Raw genomic sequence first — 17,937 nt, 5'->3', positions numbered from 1 at the left:
AGATGACAACCTTATTAAATCTGGCACATCTCATGGGAACTGTATGGTACTTCATTCCAGCTCTCGCCCCATCAGGAGTGGAGTCCTGGGTTAGGTTTCCTAATTCAGACACTGAAGCAGACTAACAATGTCACTCTCCCTTCGGTGGTATTATGTGACCAATAAACTGGAGGCCAATACTCATCTATTGCCTGCTGTCATTTGAAAGAGTGGTTCCCCTCCTCCCCCGCCAGATTATTCAGTAATGACCTCTTTTCGCACAACAAATTTCAGTACCTTTCTTTCATATTCTTCCATCTTATCTCACCAGAACATTCTTGGTGTCTCAAGTAACAAGACCAATCTTCAGTTACTGTGTGTGGTACTGTGGTGCATCTCGTAAGGATGGGTAATCAGATGGCACGTATCGTAATATTCTTGTTCTAGACTAGAGACACTACCGCCCAAGAAGAAAGGAAAGGAGGAATACGGATAAAGGACTGGCATAAGAGAAGATAAAAATTCACACGAGACCTTTTTATTGAACCATGATTGTCCAGTCATTCCCATATACCATCAGATGTGTTTGTAAATATTAGACCGTGTTTGATACTCTTCAGTCATTTGCACAAGCCTTCAATTGCATCCATACATGATAGCAATGTCTGTCCAATCATGTCTGTACAGTCATGATTGACTGTGTATGGGGTCCTTATGAAATAAAAATTTCTTTACTCACGACATTCTTCACCTGACATTATTCTTTACCTTAGCCTTAAGCCGCGTTTTTGTCATCCAAGCTGGAGCTTGGGATTTGAAGCATGTCTTGGGGCGCTTGGTTTCTGTCCACAAAAACAGTCCAGGATACGTAGAACCGAAAAATTACACTTGCCAATTACAATGTAAACAGAGTGGTTCGTTGAAGAAGATCATCTGGTGAATATGCAATTTACACGTAACCCCTATTTATGCTGAACCGGCTCTGTTTCATTAATATTAGTCACCTGCACCCTAATTTTATGGATACTATGCTAATTTCATTATATTTATCACTTACTTGTCCTTGCTGGCCACTCTTACTCAGCTTGGACACCAACAACGTGGCTTTAATAAATGGTACCTCATACCTCTACCTTCCCTGTTCTTTATTCCTTCTCATTTCCTCTCCTGAGGACATAATTTCTTCCTCTAACTCTCTTCACAGTTCTCTGTACCAGCTGTGGCACCAAGGGGCTTAAACCCTCCAGAAATCCTCATAACCCCACTCCCTTTCCTTTGTGATTTTGAGGCAAATTATTGTTCCATTTTGCAATCGGGTCACCTTAGACACTCTTGCTCCGAGGTAGCCTCCCATAAGCCCACTCTACAAAAAAATCTTGGAGCCACTACTGTTCGATACCATTCACATCGCACTATCAGTTGTGATGTACTATTTCTTCAGTGGGGTTACCTCCATGCACCCATTTTTTGCACCATATCATCCCAGTCTCCATCTTTTCTACTTGCCCATTTACATCCAAAGAGACTGACAAAAAATATGTTTTGAGAGGTACTCTCTGTTATAGAATATCTCCTTCTTTTTGTTTCACTTTATACCTATGCTGTCACATTGATTCGTTCCTTTTTCCACTCCAGGCTACAATCAATTTCTTTGCTTTAATCCTTCTTTTCATTTCACATAATGCAATACATTATCAGTTGCAATTTCAACAACAAATTCAGAATCATTTCAAGTTGTTTCTCAATCACTTATCATCCTCATCTATTTTTCCACTCATGGGGTGAGAGAGGGGTCCAGAGAGGAAGGGAAAAAATCTGAGTAAAGGAGAACTATCAGCAGCATGCCAGTTAAATGGGTGACACTTATTGATTCACTATTCATTGCCAGATGCCATGTATCCCAAACGGGGTGACCAAGGGCTTAGAGGTAATTGTATTCAAGTCTGCATAATTCTTACTTCACATTGACATAATAATCCTTGCTGATGCATTTCACTTTACCTCACATATAGAATATCCGATGAATATTGTGGTACTGGATAAAAACAGATATGCTAGATACTTGTCATACACTTCATATGAATTTCTTCCTACTTGTTTCATTCCCTCAGTTCCCTAGCCTCGTCAGCTTCCATACATTACATTCTTACGCGCTCATGTACCATTCTATTCACCTTCATCGTCGACTACCATATCTCATCCCACATTCAGACTCACTCACATGTATCCTTTACTTCTCTAATTACACTCATTTATTTCACATAACCAAGCCATCCAAGCACACACTCTTCAGCTCTTGGTATCCACAGATTTCCTCACTTCACATCTTTCACATCTTACTTTATACATTTTTCTATCCACTTTCTTGACTTCTTCCTATTATTCCCAGTCTTGTCTGGCATTCTTTATCCTGTCTCCTTTTGCCCAGTCACCCATTCATGCACTTCAGTCAACACTTCTCACTCATTCCTTTCAATCAGACTTTATTTAATTAGCCTAACCTTGGCACTCTGGCACTGCTTGTAGGCTTCTAGTTTGTGACACTCTACCATTAAATGTAAGCTATCCGTCCAATTTCTTTGCACATTGGGGGGGGGGGGAAGCTACTGGGGAAGAAAAATCCAAAATTCCCTCCACTTTCAAGTCCAGATTTTGACTCCCCTAACCCCCCCCCTCTCCCCCTCAAGTACTGTACATGAATGACACAATACAGTAAGATTCAGTGTCTTACTGATCACCAACTGACATGATTAAGTAAGAATTAATTTGACACGTGGTATTTTTACTTATTGTGACTGCTGATAATGTGCACAAAACTTGCAAATCAACCCTTAATAGTGCTGAAAAGCATGTTTCTCATTCTTTATGGTTCTGGCAATGCTTTCATATACTGTGCTGTATCTGTATGTAGCATTTGACATACAAATTGAATTTCTGCACAAATGCCTGCGGATGTGTTTTTCATTCCACACAAATGAGATCAATGAAAAACATTGGGTCACTATGCATCACTCCTGATATAAAAGCAGTATTGATGCAAGAATGAAAGAAGGAAAGGACTGAGGTAGAAATGGGCTAGGGCATATTTGGTGAGAGGGTTCTGAAGGTGATGAACTGTGATGAGGTGTTCTGTCATGGCCATTCCAGATGAACTTGAGCTAATGCTTACTGTACAGTGCACATGTCTTCCAGTACAGATACTGTTCCTGTGTTAATACTGAAATAACTGAATTACCAGCATATCTAAGAAGCATTCTGTCAGTGAAGAAGAGGGGAATATGCACTCTTATTTCCCTACATGACATAGATTCAGTACATGTAAGTGGGATACAACTGACCCCACTGCCCCCCCCCCAAAAAAAAAGAAGTCATTCATCTGATGATAATTTTTTAAAAATATAACAATAAAAGCATACACAACCTCGGTGTCATGTATATTTATTTCATACTAAAATCCTTGGAATACAAGCTAGCACTAGATTCTAGTGATTAGTCTTTCTACTATTATCTGACATTACTGGATGAAACTGTTGGAAAATATATTTCAATAAGTGATGAACTTTTCTAGTTCTTAAATTTTAGTTAAGGAAAATACAGTACCAGTAACATTTGCATGCACACTTTTCTCAGTACCTGTTTCAAATTCAATCTGAAACATAATCTGGCACCAATATCTGCAACAGTATAACAAATACAAAGCAGTCCTATGTATCTGTGATAGTCAGAATTCTAATACTCTTCTTAAGAGGGTTATACTATTGGCATAGTGTCACATTTTAAGTGGCTTTGGAGACTTTGCAATACTTCTTCCTTAGCAATTTATTTTGCACATTACACCTCAATATCTTCCTGTATGATACCGATCCAAGCTGTTCATAAAACAACATAATTAACATGCAAGAGAATGTTAAGTTGTAATAAATAAAATCACTAAAGAAGTGGTTCTTTGAGGCTCTCCAACCACTTAATATACAGTATGGTACATTCACATCTGAGCTTAAAAGTATACAATGTACAAACAATTAGTTACAAAAAAGCAAAGACAAATTTTGTGAATAACTGTTTACATGAGAGACGGTCGACAAAATTATTCCATGAGAACAATCTACATTAGAGCAGTGTGTAAGCAAACTGACAGTGATTAACCCCTTCACTACATGATGTACTTATTATTTCTTCATTCTTGCTATCTCCAGACAATTTTATTCACCTCAGAGGAGACTTCAAAACAGGTGGGGTCACATACAGCCTTCAACAACCCCTTCATCCCTGAGGTCCATCCAAAGCTGAATAAAATCATTTGGTGGCAGCCTGACATATTAAAAATACATTATTGAAGCAAAGAAGGCATTTTGTGAGTCCAAAGAAATTACAGTATATAACTTGTGGTGAAGCTAAGTGATTGATATGCCTGGTGGTGACTAGTGGTAAAAGTTGGACAACCTCAGTGCAAGGAACAGAACTTTTCACAATGAGTAAAAGAGCATTGAGTATGAACGCAAAGAAAAGGTACAGACAATGAGATATGAAGATAAAAATGAATAAACACAGTACAAACAGTCCTTGTTATAAGTCTGTAATTTCGTTACATGTAAGTTGAAGGGGACTGGCAAAAAGGGTTTATATGTAACAATGGAAATTTAACTGACAATTTTTCTGTAGCCAATGACCCCCTTAAAATTTTATTCCTGCTTTCTCCAAATAATTTTAATAATACGACAAACACTTCAGACCAGAGAGGTTAGATAAAGCCACTAACTCCTGCACTAATATAAAGTAGGTCCTTCCAAGGCTGAATGAAACAGTCTGGTGGAAGCCTGATTAAAATGAGATAAATATTTTCAATAGTAAAGGAATTATGACCAAAAACAAGTGTCAAATAAGGCAACAAATATCAAGGACTTACTGCATTCATGAGAAAACCATAGGCTACAAGCAGGACAGAATGAACAGGGGCCATAATCTAAGTGGCATATGAGGCTTTGTAGCATCTCTTTCTTACCAGATTATTTTAAATACTGTACTACGTTATTATTCCTTTTGTATCATGAGGGCGCTTACCATCCACTCACTCAATGTAGTGCTGCTTTGCGTGCCTGCCCTTTCCTCTCTTCCTTCCTTCCACTTCTCTCTTTCTTTCCTTCATTTTTTCCTCATCCTTCTGCCTATGGATGACTCTACACTGAGTGACAAGCCAAATGGTTTCCTGTACACCATGAAACCATTTACTATGCTGGGTGGTAACCATATAACCAAATTATGGCACCTTGTGGTTTAGTGGGTAATTTAGGTGCTCCAACTGGACTAAGCCTACGTAGATTTATATCCAATGGGTGGTCGGGGTTTATTGCTCATGTGATGCCACTCAGGGATGAGTGAGGCTGGTTACTCTCTTTTTAAATATCAGGACCAACTTGCCTAGCTCTCGGCTCCTACACTCCTCGTGGGGCAATACAGGATTGAATGATGGATGGATGTTATTTTTTATACTGGCAATCTGCATTAGTAAAATACACGAGGATTATAAAGGTCTCACATGCAAAACCTATCACTGAACTTCACCTTCATAGTCTCTTGCACCTTTTCAATTTCTTGTTGACACAGGCTGCATCTAATATACAAGAGAATTATAAATGTCCCAAAGGAAGCAGCATTATGAAAAGCTCCAAAGCCACTTAGAATATAGCCCCAATGGCAAAGATGAGTGATGAGAGCTCAAACAGTCCTCACTTGGGTTCTTCAATTTGCCCTTTGATGAGGTCTGTCATGACTGGGTACTGAACTTTTTTCTTGTTAAGCTCATCCTGAGCCCACAATAGTAGTTTCAGCAGCTCTGCCAGTAGTGGGGTGGTTTCCTCTTGATTTTGGGCCCGCAAGATGGCTGCATTAAGTTCACTAGCAACCTGATGATAAAGAAGAATAAAGGAATGTTACTACAATAAACTTTTATAAAGGAATGTTACTATACCTCATACCAATTAATCTGGCCAGGCATGTATAGGAACACTGTTCCTGCCGAGATTCTGATTGGCTTGAGATGTTTGTTCGATTTTGTTGTTGCTAAAACTGATACTCTTTTTATTATCAGATGTGATACTGAGTTTGTTGACAATACAATCGTCAAAAGCAATAAGAAATCCGTTATATACTTATCAACAATGAAATTTTCGTAGGAAGATAGAGATATAAGTCAACAAAGTATTATAGCAGTCCAAGTCAAGGTCAGCATTCGAACAATTCTTTTAAATCTCCGACACTCCATAATATAACAAAAAATTAAGGAAACTTGCTTAATCTAAGTGTTGGTATAACACACAATTCAATTTTAAGATCAGTCTGTACCCTTAAATCGTGCCACAACTCTGAAATAATTAGAAATTCTGATGAAAAGACAAAGCTCTGCGGGGAGGGAGGTTTGAAAAAAATGCGAAATATCAAAGTAGGCTAAAGAAAAACTATTTCATTATATATCCTCTATTATCAAAGTACGGACTGATCTTAAAATTTAAATGTTATACCAACGCTTAGATTAAGCAGGTTTCCTTAATTTTCTGTTATGTTACGGAGTGTCAGATTTAAAATAATTGTTCGAATGCTGACCCTGACTTGGACTGCTATAATACTTTGTTGACTCATATCTCTATCTTCCTACGAAAATTTCTATCTATCTATCTATCTATTGCCAGATGCAATAATCCCGTAAGGGGTGGCCATTTGACTTTGAGTTCGTTGTTTTACTGGGAGGGGCACTAACCCTCCACCAACCCACTTGTTGACACGTAGGGAGCACGTATGGTTTGGTTATATGGTTACCACCCAGCATTGTAAATGGTTTCTTGGCTTACAGGAAACCATTTGGCCTGTCACTCAAAGTAAAGTCACCTGTAAAGGAAAGAAAAGCAATAAGAAGTGACAGGGAAGATGGGAGAAATAGGAAGAGACGAGGACAGGCACATAAAAAAGAATGATAAAGGCTAAGCAAGAAGTAGGCAGCACTACATCAAGTGAGTGGATGATGGTCGCCACCACCTACCACAATGCCACCACCATTGTTGATAAGTATATAACGGATTTCTTATTGCTTTTGACGATTGTATTGTCGACAAACTCAGTATCACATCTGATAATAAAAAGAGTATCAGTTTTAGCAACAATGAAATCGAACAAACACCTCCAGCCAATCAGAATCTCAGCAGGAACAGTGTTGCCATACATGCCCGGCCAGATTAATTGGTATGAGGTATACAATCAACTTTACCTAAAACTGCCATTTTTCCATTTTGAATACTAAAGTGTAATGAGATTCAATTATCTGGCGTAATTCAGCCAAGCCCTATGGCAAATAACGTGAAACGTTGGATGTTGCATAGTACCCCCCATCGGCGCAAAACTCGGTGTCGTGCTGGATACTACATTGCTATCCATCTCAACCCTCTATCCTAAATACTTTCCCATTAGTAAAAGTTGAAAATTAAGCATAAAATACAATAAAGTAATGATACAATACAGTATTATAGCGCTGGGTAACTACTGTTTAAGTGCTGGTTAAGACACCTCAATGTCAGATATTGCATAAAACCACCGCTTACGTCCCGTTTCAGCACCGGATATTGCATAATTTCGCCGGATATTGCTTTAACAAAGCCGAGCCAGCAGTGCCGGATGTTGTGCTGGGCTGGATATTGCGATGACAAATTGAGAGTTTACTGTATAGGATATATGGCCAACATGCAGTGATATGGAAAAGATGTAGATCCACCGTTCTGTATTGTAATACTCTGTCACTGAGGTAGGGGAGTATGGTCCAATAAAATAAAAATCTCTGCCAATGAACAAAAACAAAATCCTACATTACGTACAGCATATTAATTACAAAAATGTACCAAAGGATTACTGTGGCTAACAAATATTTTAAATCAGATATTGCTTTCATAAAAGGTACTAGCTTTCCTACATTAAAATCAGTGCAGTGTGCAGTACTGATGATAAAAATCACCACCATCATCATCATCATTCTGACCCCTATTTTAGTCTTAAGATGATATGTAGAAACAATGAAAAAGAAAGATAAAAGTGGAAGAACTGAGTCAAATGAGTAAGCAGATACACAATTTGAGTGAATTAAAAGAATATTAAAAAAAATAACCTACAACTGGAAACTGAAAATGTGCCTGCCCCCTTTTTTTTTATTATTTTAGAAAACATTTATTGCTGATATTTGTTTTGGATTTACAAAGTTCTCAAGAAAAAATGCAAACTGCTACATGAAATGTTCTGGATATGGCTGTGAAGTCATTATGTAAAAATTATTCAGCAGCTACACCCTAATAATGCAGGCATGTACAAAGCCTTGGGGGGGAGGGGGTGTCTTGCTGGAAAAAAAAAAATTGCTGGGCTTCTGGGAAAAAAAAAAAAAAAAAAAGTTATTTAATGCTACTGCTGAACCCTGGTCTGTTTGCTCAAGTACGCCGTGTCTGTTATTCAGTGTAAATGGCTTAACACAGCGATAAAGATTTTTCCCATACGAAAGGCAATTCTTTAAAAGTTTGTTGCTGACCTTTTCATAAGACAAAACAAAACAAAATGTTAAAGTATTTACATGCAGTAAATTTGTGTAAACCCAGAAAAACCTTCTGGACACACTGCATACTTCCTCCTGATCACATAAAGAAGCAGTGTTGGTGTTACATACCTTCTGCCTGTGTGATGGGTGGAGGAGGTCACCAAAGGGAGAGGAGTCAGGCTGGTCAAAGGCCAGAAGTGCCAGTGTTCGCTCCAGCTCATTAAGGATAGTAGGATCGCGCTGTCCACGCTCCGCCAGGTGGTCCTGAGCGTATACCACAGCCTCTTCCACACGGCCCTCACGGATCAGCTCAATCAGGACTTGTTGCTGGAAACAAGGGTGTCACGGTAAAGCTAATCCAGAAGAGTCAACAGTTAAACAGCCTCCTCAGTCAACTGGCCATGCTTGTAGAGAACTGGTCTGTTGTCCCACTGAATGTGGGTTCAAATCGTAGCTGGGGAAGGAAGGAATATTGAAGAATTAGCACCAAACCACAATACTGCTACTGTATATGGCACTGTGGAAGTTGGGAGTAAAAGGAAAATGAAGGTCACAAGAAATATGGAAATATCAAGAATGGAGGTAGGAGAGACGGTCTGAAGAAGACAATAAGGAGAAAAAGACTGGATACAAAAAAAGCCCATTTTAGTTGCCTCTTATGACAAGCAGGGATACCGAAGAAGTACTGTACAGTATTCTTTCCCTCCCCCATCCCCGGGGTCCTAGTTGGGGATGGGAGTGGGGTAGAAGATCTGAATTTCTAGAAAAGAGTCTACTGATATACCACAGGACATACTGACAATGCAGAAAACCCGTTAATACCAGTACACCAGTTCTGTATTAGACAACCCGAGCATGTATTCAATATGGATGGTGAATGTTAATGTTGAAGTGGTGACATGGGGGGGTATGGTACACAGAACTACTAGGCCTCAAAGAAGGGATTGTTAAAGTCTATGCCCCAAGTTGCGAGTACTTGGTGGGGGGGGGGGGACATCCTCCATACAACCCTCGGAGAGAGCTCAGTCAGAGCCTGTTACTGTAGTCAGCATTGGCAAGTTATGTTTACCACAACAGTCTCATCATCATTATCTGTATTTAGGCACTGATGATCAGGCAAGTCTGGATTATTTTTATTAACTTCTTCATTGTCTAGAGGACCCTCATGGAATACTTCTATCAGAACTTATTGCTGTACTCAAAGGTGTGTGAGTAAAGTTAACTTAGTCTACAGTTAGGCTTTGAAAGTGAGACAAATATAAACAAATTAAGTTAGACAATAGTAAGGATTAGAGTTATTTATTTAAAGAATATTTTCCTGTAATTTATTCTTCATACCACTAGATAATTTTATTCAGTTTGGGAGAGGTCTAATAGCGAAGAGGTTTATTAATACTGTATACCCTGATGAACTGGCCAGGTGATTCTATACCTACACAATGACCTCCTCCACACTACCATCTTGGCTCTGCTCTTTCAGGACCTGCTGCTGTAATCAAGGGTGATATGGTCAAGTGAATCCAGGGCAGTCTACACACAGTAGAACAGATTCAGAGCCAATTAGGTTACACAACAGTTGATTAATCCAGCCTCCTCCACGTGATCTTCACAAATCAGCTCTGTCAGGACTTGTTACTGAAAGTAAGTCTAGGAACTTTTTCATTATCTCTCCCACTATGATGATACCTTCTGTAAAATATTCAGTTCTTGCGAAAGCACAGCCCCCTCAACATGACCCTCATAGATTAGCTCTGTCAGGGCGTGTTGCTGAAAGTACTGTATAATCCACGAGCTTTTCATTAATACCCTTACCACATCAAAGAAGGCAGCAGATGTGTTATCACCACTGACCCTGCAAAGCACTACTGTACTATAACAGCATATTGAGGCTGTAAGCTTGGTTACAGTACTAGCCACACTATCATCACTCACAGACAGGAAACAGTCAGCCACAACCATACACAGTAGTCTCAGCTGACTCTAACACTGTCACTAATCATATTACACATCTCAGACTTTTTTCTTCACAACAGCTTCTAGCAACTGCTGGGAAGTAATTTGCTGGTTTTAGTACTTAGATAAGCTTCCATTTCACAATAAACATCAGCTGTGCCATAGCCAACTTATGTACAAGAATTACTCAAGAGGAAACATAGTGCTATTTTATGTATATGAGGGAGGGGGGAGTGAGTTAGGGGGAGGGCAGTCAAATGGTGGGTGACAGAGCAACTTGCGTTTTGTCTGCAGACACCCTTTGTGGGATTAGGGCGTCGGGCTATAGATAGACAGATAGATATCAGTTACATCATCATTACTTTGTAGTCAGTTCTTGTTACAGTAAAAGATGAGTTGTAAAATATCACAACTTTTTACATACAGCTTACTCTAAGCGAAATGAAACTGACAGACTTTGTAGGCAGCCGTGGAATTTTAACAGGCATATATTCTCTAATTTACTGTGGAATTGAGAGCTGGAAATGAGAGCTAAAATCATATTAATCACCAGAATAAATCACGTTTTCTTAAAAACTTGTTTCATTCCTCCAACAGATGATCATTTTTGTTTTTTTCAGCTTAGGATAACTGTCAACCCGAGGGTAGATATAGCCGTCTTTAGCCTCTTGAATATGAGAAAATTTGTAAGGTAAATAAATCATCTAGAGGTAACAGGAATATACAGTACTAAAAGCAATGTCCACAGGCTGACAGGGTAGAACAGGTTAATGATGAACCAGTCACACAACAATATGTACAGCTACAGAAAAGTTAATCTGTACACTAGTTACCTGAAGATGGAAGTAGAGCTGGGAATTATCATCTAGAATTTCTGGATGGAGTGCTGTGACCATCCTCATGGCTTCCTGAAACTGGCCATTCTGTATGGCCGAGCGGATGCGGATGCGTTCGTCCAGCTGGTCCAGGTCCATAGGGGGCTTGATATTCGCTTCTACAGAAAATTTCTCAGCAGCCTCCTTGAACCCCTCTGGAGTAACACAAACTCAATGAACAGAAAGTCCTCATTATAAGTAAGGCATGTCAATCTATCCATCTATAGCCAGATGCCATAATCCCGTAAGGGGTGGCTGTTTGACTCAAGTTGTTTTATGGGGAGGGGCACTGATCCTCTGCCAACCCAATTGCTGACACGTAGGGAACATGTATGGGCTGGTTATATGGTTCCCACCCAGTGCTGCAAAATGGTTTCCTGGCTTACAGGAAGCCATTAGGAATGTCAGTCAAAGTAAAGCCAGCTGAAAAGGAAAGAAAGGTAATATAAAGTGGCAGGAAAGATGGGAGAAGTAGGAAGCAAGGAGGGCAGACACAGAAGAACGATAAAGGTGAGCGAAGCAGTGGGCAGCACTACATCAAGTGAGTGGATAATGGTGACCACCACCTACCAATTAAGGCATGTCTTCCATAATACTGTATTGACACTTTCTATACATCTGGTACTAATGAATATATATATTGTGGAACTGACAAATTACATTCACAGGTCTATCTATCTATCTATATACCTAGGCTGCTTCCCCCAAGGAAAGGGAGGTAGCCGAGACAGGACGACACACTCCCCAATTACTCATCCATTCAAACACATTCATTCGCATCTTAGCCCCAAGGGGAGAACGGACAGATCCTCACCGCACCACACCGCACAAGGGTCAACTGCGCAATGCAATCAGTGACATCCGCAGCAGGGCCCGACAGCAGAGCTGGTTTACCCCTGCCACATCATAACAGACACATCCCCTTACCCGCACCTGACCTGACTAGCTGATCAGACCAAATGCAGGAGAATATCCCCTCAGGGCTGCGTCATCACTTATTCATTCACAATTTCTCTCCATTTATTTCTGTCACGCACAGCCACTCTTCCTTGCTCAACAGACATCCCTCTCGCATCCAGTGCTCTCTTCACACTGTCCATCCATCCTATTTGTGGTCTTCCTCTCAGCCCTACACCTCTCACATCAGACCTAGTTATCTTTTTCACCAATCGCTCATTATCCATTCTCTCCATATGCCCAAACCATTGCAAAACCCTCTGCTCAACTCTACCAGCCATCTCCCGAACAACTCCAGTTCTCCTTCGCACTTCATCATTTCGCACTCGATCCATACGCGTCACTCCACACATACTCCTCAGACACCTCATCTCCATTACATTCAAACTTTTCCTCTCTGCTACACCCATATTCCATGTTTCAGCCCCATATAACGCAGTCGGTACCACAACACCCTCATACAACCTTCTCTTTACATCCATTCTAAGCGAACGACATCTAAACACTTTTTCATTCCTCCCAGCACCTTTCCTACTTCATTTATTCTAAACTTCACTTCTCAATCTATTCTTCCATCCACAGCAACATGTGACCCTAGATATTTAAAAGACAGGTAGCAACTGAAATTTAAGAGAGAATTTATATCTATCTATCTATATATATATATAATTTATTGTGGGTTTGAAAACCAGGAAATACTTTAAAGTAGGGAGGCTTGTAAATTAATTAGGACTTATTGCACCAGTAAGTAAATATTTTGTGTCAGTATGGCAGGTACGGTATGGCAGAGACAGGGGAGGATATAAAGGTGTGTCAGAGATTGAGGAGGATATAAATGGGGGTATGGCAGAGATGGAGGAGGATATGGAGGCAAGGCAGAGATAAAGGAGGATATAAAGGTATGGCAGAGATAGGGGAGAATATGGAGGTAAGGCAGAGATAGGGTAGGATATAAAAGTATGGCAGAGATAGGTGAGGATACGGAGGTAGCGTATGGCTGGGATAAGGGAAGATATGGAGATATAGCAAAGATAGGAGAGGGTATGGAGATATGGCAGATATGGAGGTTTGGCAGACATAGGGGAGGGCAACTCAAGATATGGAGGTATGGCAGAAATACTAGAGGGTGCAGATATGGGATAGAAGGGAAGGTGCAGGTGCAGGAGGGACATAGAAGGGTGAAGATGTACTGTACAAAAGACAGGTGAATGGAGAGATCAGTGGGGAGGGAGAAATGTGAGAGGTGAGGGTGGAAATGATGCGAGACAGGGGAGTGGGAGGGTAGGATGAGTTGTGTCGTAGAGGTGTGGACTGTGCTGTGGGGCTCTGGGGTTGAATGATTATTGAGATTTCTGCAACAGTTTAATATCTCACTCATAAGGAGGCAATTCATGATAACCATAATTATTCAGATCCAGCAATCTAATCATCTTCCAGCACAAAAATCATAGTGTTCAATCAATCCATTTCTCACTGATAATGAGGCAGTTCATGCTAAGCCCATTCATGCATATTTGTAAAAATCAGTCTGAATATTTCTTACAGTACAGTTTTCCCCAAGTCTATGTCTCACCCATAACAAGGTAGTTCATGATGAGCCTGTTCATGTCGGCGCGATGTATGTGCATTTTGCCAGTCTCTTCTAACCATTCTGATGTGTCCATCGCCTTCACCCCCTCACTGCAGCCGCCTGCGTCCGTATCGCTATCCACGTTTGTTCTCATAAACCCACAACCTGTGATACAAGCAAAGAGTAATTATAAAGTGTGTGAAAAAAACAAAATCTTAAATATCGATGCAGCTAAGAGTAAAGGTATGGTCTTTGGAAGAGATGTAGTCGGGGAATGCATAGTAAGGCTCGATGGTCATCAAACAGAGAATGTGAGTGCTATCATGTGTTTGTTAGTGTGATGTGCAAGGATGTTTACCGGATGAAGTGCTTGAAATGGTACAGCAGGGAACAAAAGTTGCAGGTTCACTGAAAGCATTAAAAAAATAATAATAATAATACAAAAATTAATAATGAAAAAAAAGCTGGATGACAGAATTGTGATCCCCAATCTAATGTATGGAAGTAAAGCCAGAGCTCTGTTGGATGGACACAAATCAAAAGTAAGAGAAGAAATGAATTATCTGAGAAGAATGTGAAGTTATGTGGACACACACAAATGAGGAAATGATAAGAGTGCTGTGGTGGTATTGTGGTTGTGCTGGAATGCTTCAGAAGTACTAGATGGTTTGGTGATGTGGAGAGGATGGAGAATGAAAGACTGACTAGGAAAGGAAAGGAAAGAAAAGTCAGGTGGAAGGGGAAACCAAGGATGGGATGCAGGGATAGGTGGAATAAAACACTAACTGAATACTATCTATCTGTCTATAGCCTGACGCCCTAATCCCGCAAAGGGTGGCCACAGACAAAACGCCTCCAAGTCGCTCTGTCACCCACCATTTGACTGCCCTCCCCACAACTCACATCCCCCTCCCTCATACACCTCTCAACTCCATCCCTCCACCTCATCCTCAGTCTTCCCTTTCCACTTCCTCCCTCCAGTTCACCTGCATACATCCTCATGGTCAGTCCTTCACCATTCTCTCCACATGTCCGAACCAGCTCAGTGTATTTCTCCTGCTGAATACCTGCACCATAAATACGAAAAGATGTTATTTTTTTAATATCAACTGAACTATCTACAGTTGTGATTAAAGGTTCACTGCAGCACTGCCTGGTCACCAAATTTAACAGGTACAGGGATAGTAGTTTACCTATTATACCGTCGTCTTTGTTTATGCCCATCAGAGTTAAAAACCAAGCACATGTCGTAATTTTGAATTACATAATATTTACTCGATGTTTTGGCTTCAAATATGCGTCGAACTATCACGAATTTACGTTTTCCGAGTTGGCTTGGAGAAATTGTGCAAATTCTTCCTCGGTGCTTTGTGTTGCGGATCATCGAAGACAAGCATTATTAATTTTGTCAAAAAAGACCCTCCACCGCATAAGATTGGAGAGTTTTCTTGGTGCAGGGTTACTGTTTTATATAAGCGTTAAGATATGCGAAGATTTAACTAACCTTGGAGAAAATAAGGAAAAAAACAAAAGGTTGACTGGCAGGTCTCTGGATCAGCTGATGGTGCTAAATTTTGGATGACAGCAGTTTCGTCTCAAGTCTTTGAACTTCTGATTCTTCATCATCAGATGATCAGATATACCGATATGATGGTTAGTTCTTGATGATTTTATAGTCCTTGAAATATTAATTGCTTTTAACAATATTAACTCCTTTAATAGATAGAATTCGGCTCAGAAATAATTATTGCAGGATTATTTCAGCGAGATAGTATTTTAACGTACTTCAAAGCTACAGATGTAACGCCTGATTCGTGTATTATATTTCTGAGGTGAAATAACCTTGCATTTTTGTTGTATCCAACCATCTGCGAGTAAAACTAAAAGGGAAAACATTTTAGTGTTCGGTTGATGCGCTTGGCTGGGCTCAGTTGTCTCCTACCATAAACAAAACAAGTGGTTCGATCGTTGGCGGCCAAACCCATCAAATCCTTTTACCATGAGCAAACAAGGTGAGTTTCCACGTATTTCCCTCTTAAAACAGATCGTGTCAAGAGGAAAGGGTTCAGCATTTTGGTCTGACCAGTAAAAGCCGGAGAAATTGGGTAATTATGCATAAATATTGGTGAAAGGATCGGAACGGGCGAGGTCGATCTCTTATCTCTCATCTGTGGGTGGTCCCGTCACACTCCTTCACGTATCTATGGCCTTATCTTATCTCGCACATGCAAAGTTGATTGAATTTGATATGCAGAGATGGAGCATGTGATGAATGTTTACAATTTTTGCCGAGCTGATTCGCATTGAAATTTGAATGGCACTTTTTAATGTCTGCTGCTGTAATAGTTTGAAGCATCCTTCACTAGAATAGTGGCTTAGGTTAGAACATATTTGATAGTGGTCATTAATTACCTCAACTATGTTTGGAACATTTGATTTGCTGTTGTTTCAGAATTACATCTAACAGACACTGAAGTTAACATGCCAACGACTTACTTTGTACAATTTTTTAATATTCTGTAATCATATAAATGCTTTTGGTTAATACAAAAGTAGAGCTGCCTCAGGTGGAAAGATGGAGATAATGTAGGGTAGCCCCCATCAGGGAATTGTGAAAATTTTATAACAGATTAAGTTTCATAATTATGGACTTCAGTTATGACACGCAAATATAATTGAAATAATTGCTGTAATACAGTAAGTATGAGGTTGGGGGTAATCCTTAAGGAGGTATGACTTTTTTTTTTTTTTTAATACCTCTGATTTGATTCAGTGACTTTGTAAAGGTTTACAGAAGTGCATCTTTCAGTAGACAAGAAGAATATGATTACATAAGGGATTGGTTAGATTAGGATACTATCTATCTATCTATCTATTGCCAGACGCCTCAATCCCGTTTGGGGTGGCCACAAACATATCGCCTCCAAGTCACCCTGTCCCCCGCCATTTCACTGCCCTGCTCCCAACTCACACACCCCTCCCTCATATACCTCTCCACCCCATCCCTCCATCTCATCCTCGGCCTCCCCCTCCCTCTTCCCCCCTCCACCTCACTCACATACACTCTCTTCGTCAGTCTTTCACCCTCCATCCTCTCCACATTTCTTCATTAAATTTGTATAAAATTGGTGAGGTTAGCATGAAATAGGTTAGGTTAAAAAAATAAGAATAGGTTAAAAACAGCTTAGGTTTAGAGAAACAGACTTTGATACGGGTAGTTTTATTAGGAAATGGCTCTCTTAGATGGCACCGTCTGTCTGCACACTATATGTTGGCATCCATTTGTACACAAACACTATCTTTAAAAAGTTTTCATCATTTTAAAAGAAATAAAAAACACAGAAACTTGAAAATGTAATCAGAAAATACTTAAAGAATCCCATGAAGAACCTGAGGTAAGGAAGAAATGGAAGAAAACTGCATAATAAGGTGGTCCTATGTCCCCTTAAGGATTATTAGGCTGGGTTTGTTGACTCTGGCAATATCGTCATACTCAGGACAGCAAGTTGATTAGGACCCAAAGCCCATTCATCCCCAAATAATTCTGATTAGGTTAGAATAAGTTGGGTGAGGTTTATTGAAAATAAGCTAGGATAATTTAGGGTAGTTTTGAGTAGGTTAGTGTTGATTAGGTTTGTTGGAACAAAATGACATGTGACATTGCTCTTGGAGCTGAGTCAGTCTGAAAGCCCAGCAAAGCAAATAGTCATTTGTTGCACTGTATGTGTAAAGTTGAAGTTTTTTTTTTTTTTTTTTGCAGCATTTTAAAGACATCACCATATGAATTGTAGTTTTTTGAGAAAAAATTGTAAGTTATTTGCATGGGAGCTCAGTACAGAAAAGACCTACCGTACAAATGCTGTTATGGTTTGCCATCTTTGAATGTAGCTAAATAAAAATGAACAAAATAATATAATGAATCGGGAAAACTCAAACATAGGATGTGGCTAGGATATCAGTAAATAAGGCAGGTTCTCCTGATAGCATGCCTGCTTGCAGTGTGCCATGGCAGGTCTCTATTTAGCCTATAGAATGCCAGC

General features: G+C 39.9%; 1 protein-coding gene across 1 annotated transcript; it reads right to left on the bottom strand.

The window, feature by feature from the left end:
* Positions 1-3,406: 3,406 nt before the first annotated feature.
* Hou (GID complex subunit 8 homolog protein Houki) lies at positions 3,407-15,469 on the bottom strand. Its single transcript, XM_080269883.1, has 5 exons — positions 15,402-15,469; positions 13,901-14,062; positions 11,329-11,525; positions 8,672-8,869; positions 3,407-5,882 (listed from the first exon to the last, which is right to left on the bottom strand). Exons 2-5 carry the CDS (start codon positions 14,049-14,051, stop codon positions 5,706-5,708), a joined length of 723 nt encoding a protein of 240 aa, XP_080126009.1. The 5' UTR covers positions 14,052-14,062; positions 15,402-15,469; the 3' UTR covers positions 3,407-5,705.
* Between the last annotated feature and the right edge of the window lie 2,468 nt (positions 15,470-17,937).

This window comes from Coenobita brevimanus, chromosome 38 (genome assembly GCF_032717465.1).
Source record: "Coenobita brevimanus isolate Jiangsu-jjx chromosome 38, ASM3271746v2, whole genome shotgun sequence".
In the NCBI taxonomy this organism is placed as follows: Eukaryota; Metazoa; Arthropoda; class Malacostraca; order Decapoda; family Coenobitidae; genus Coenobita; species Coenobita brevimanus.
This window is presented reverse-complemented; position numbering and strand designations above follow the sequence as displayed.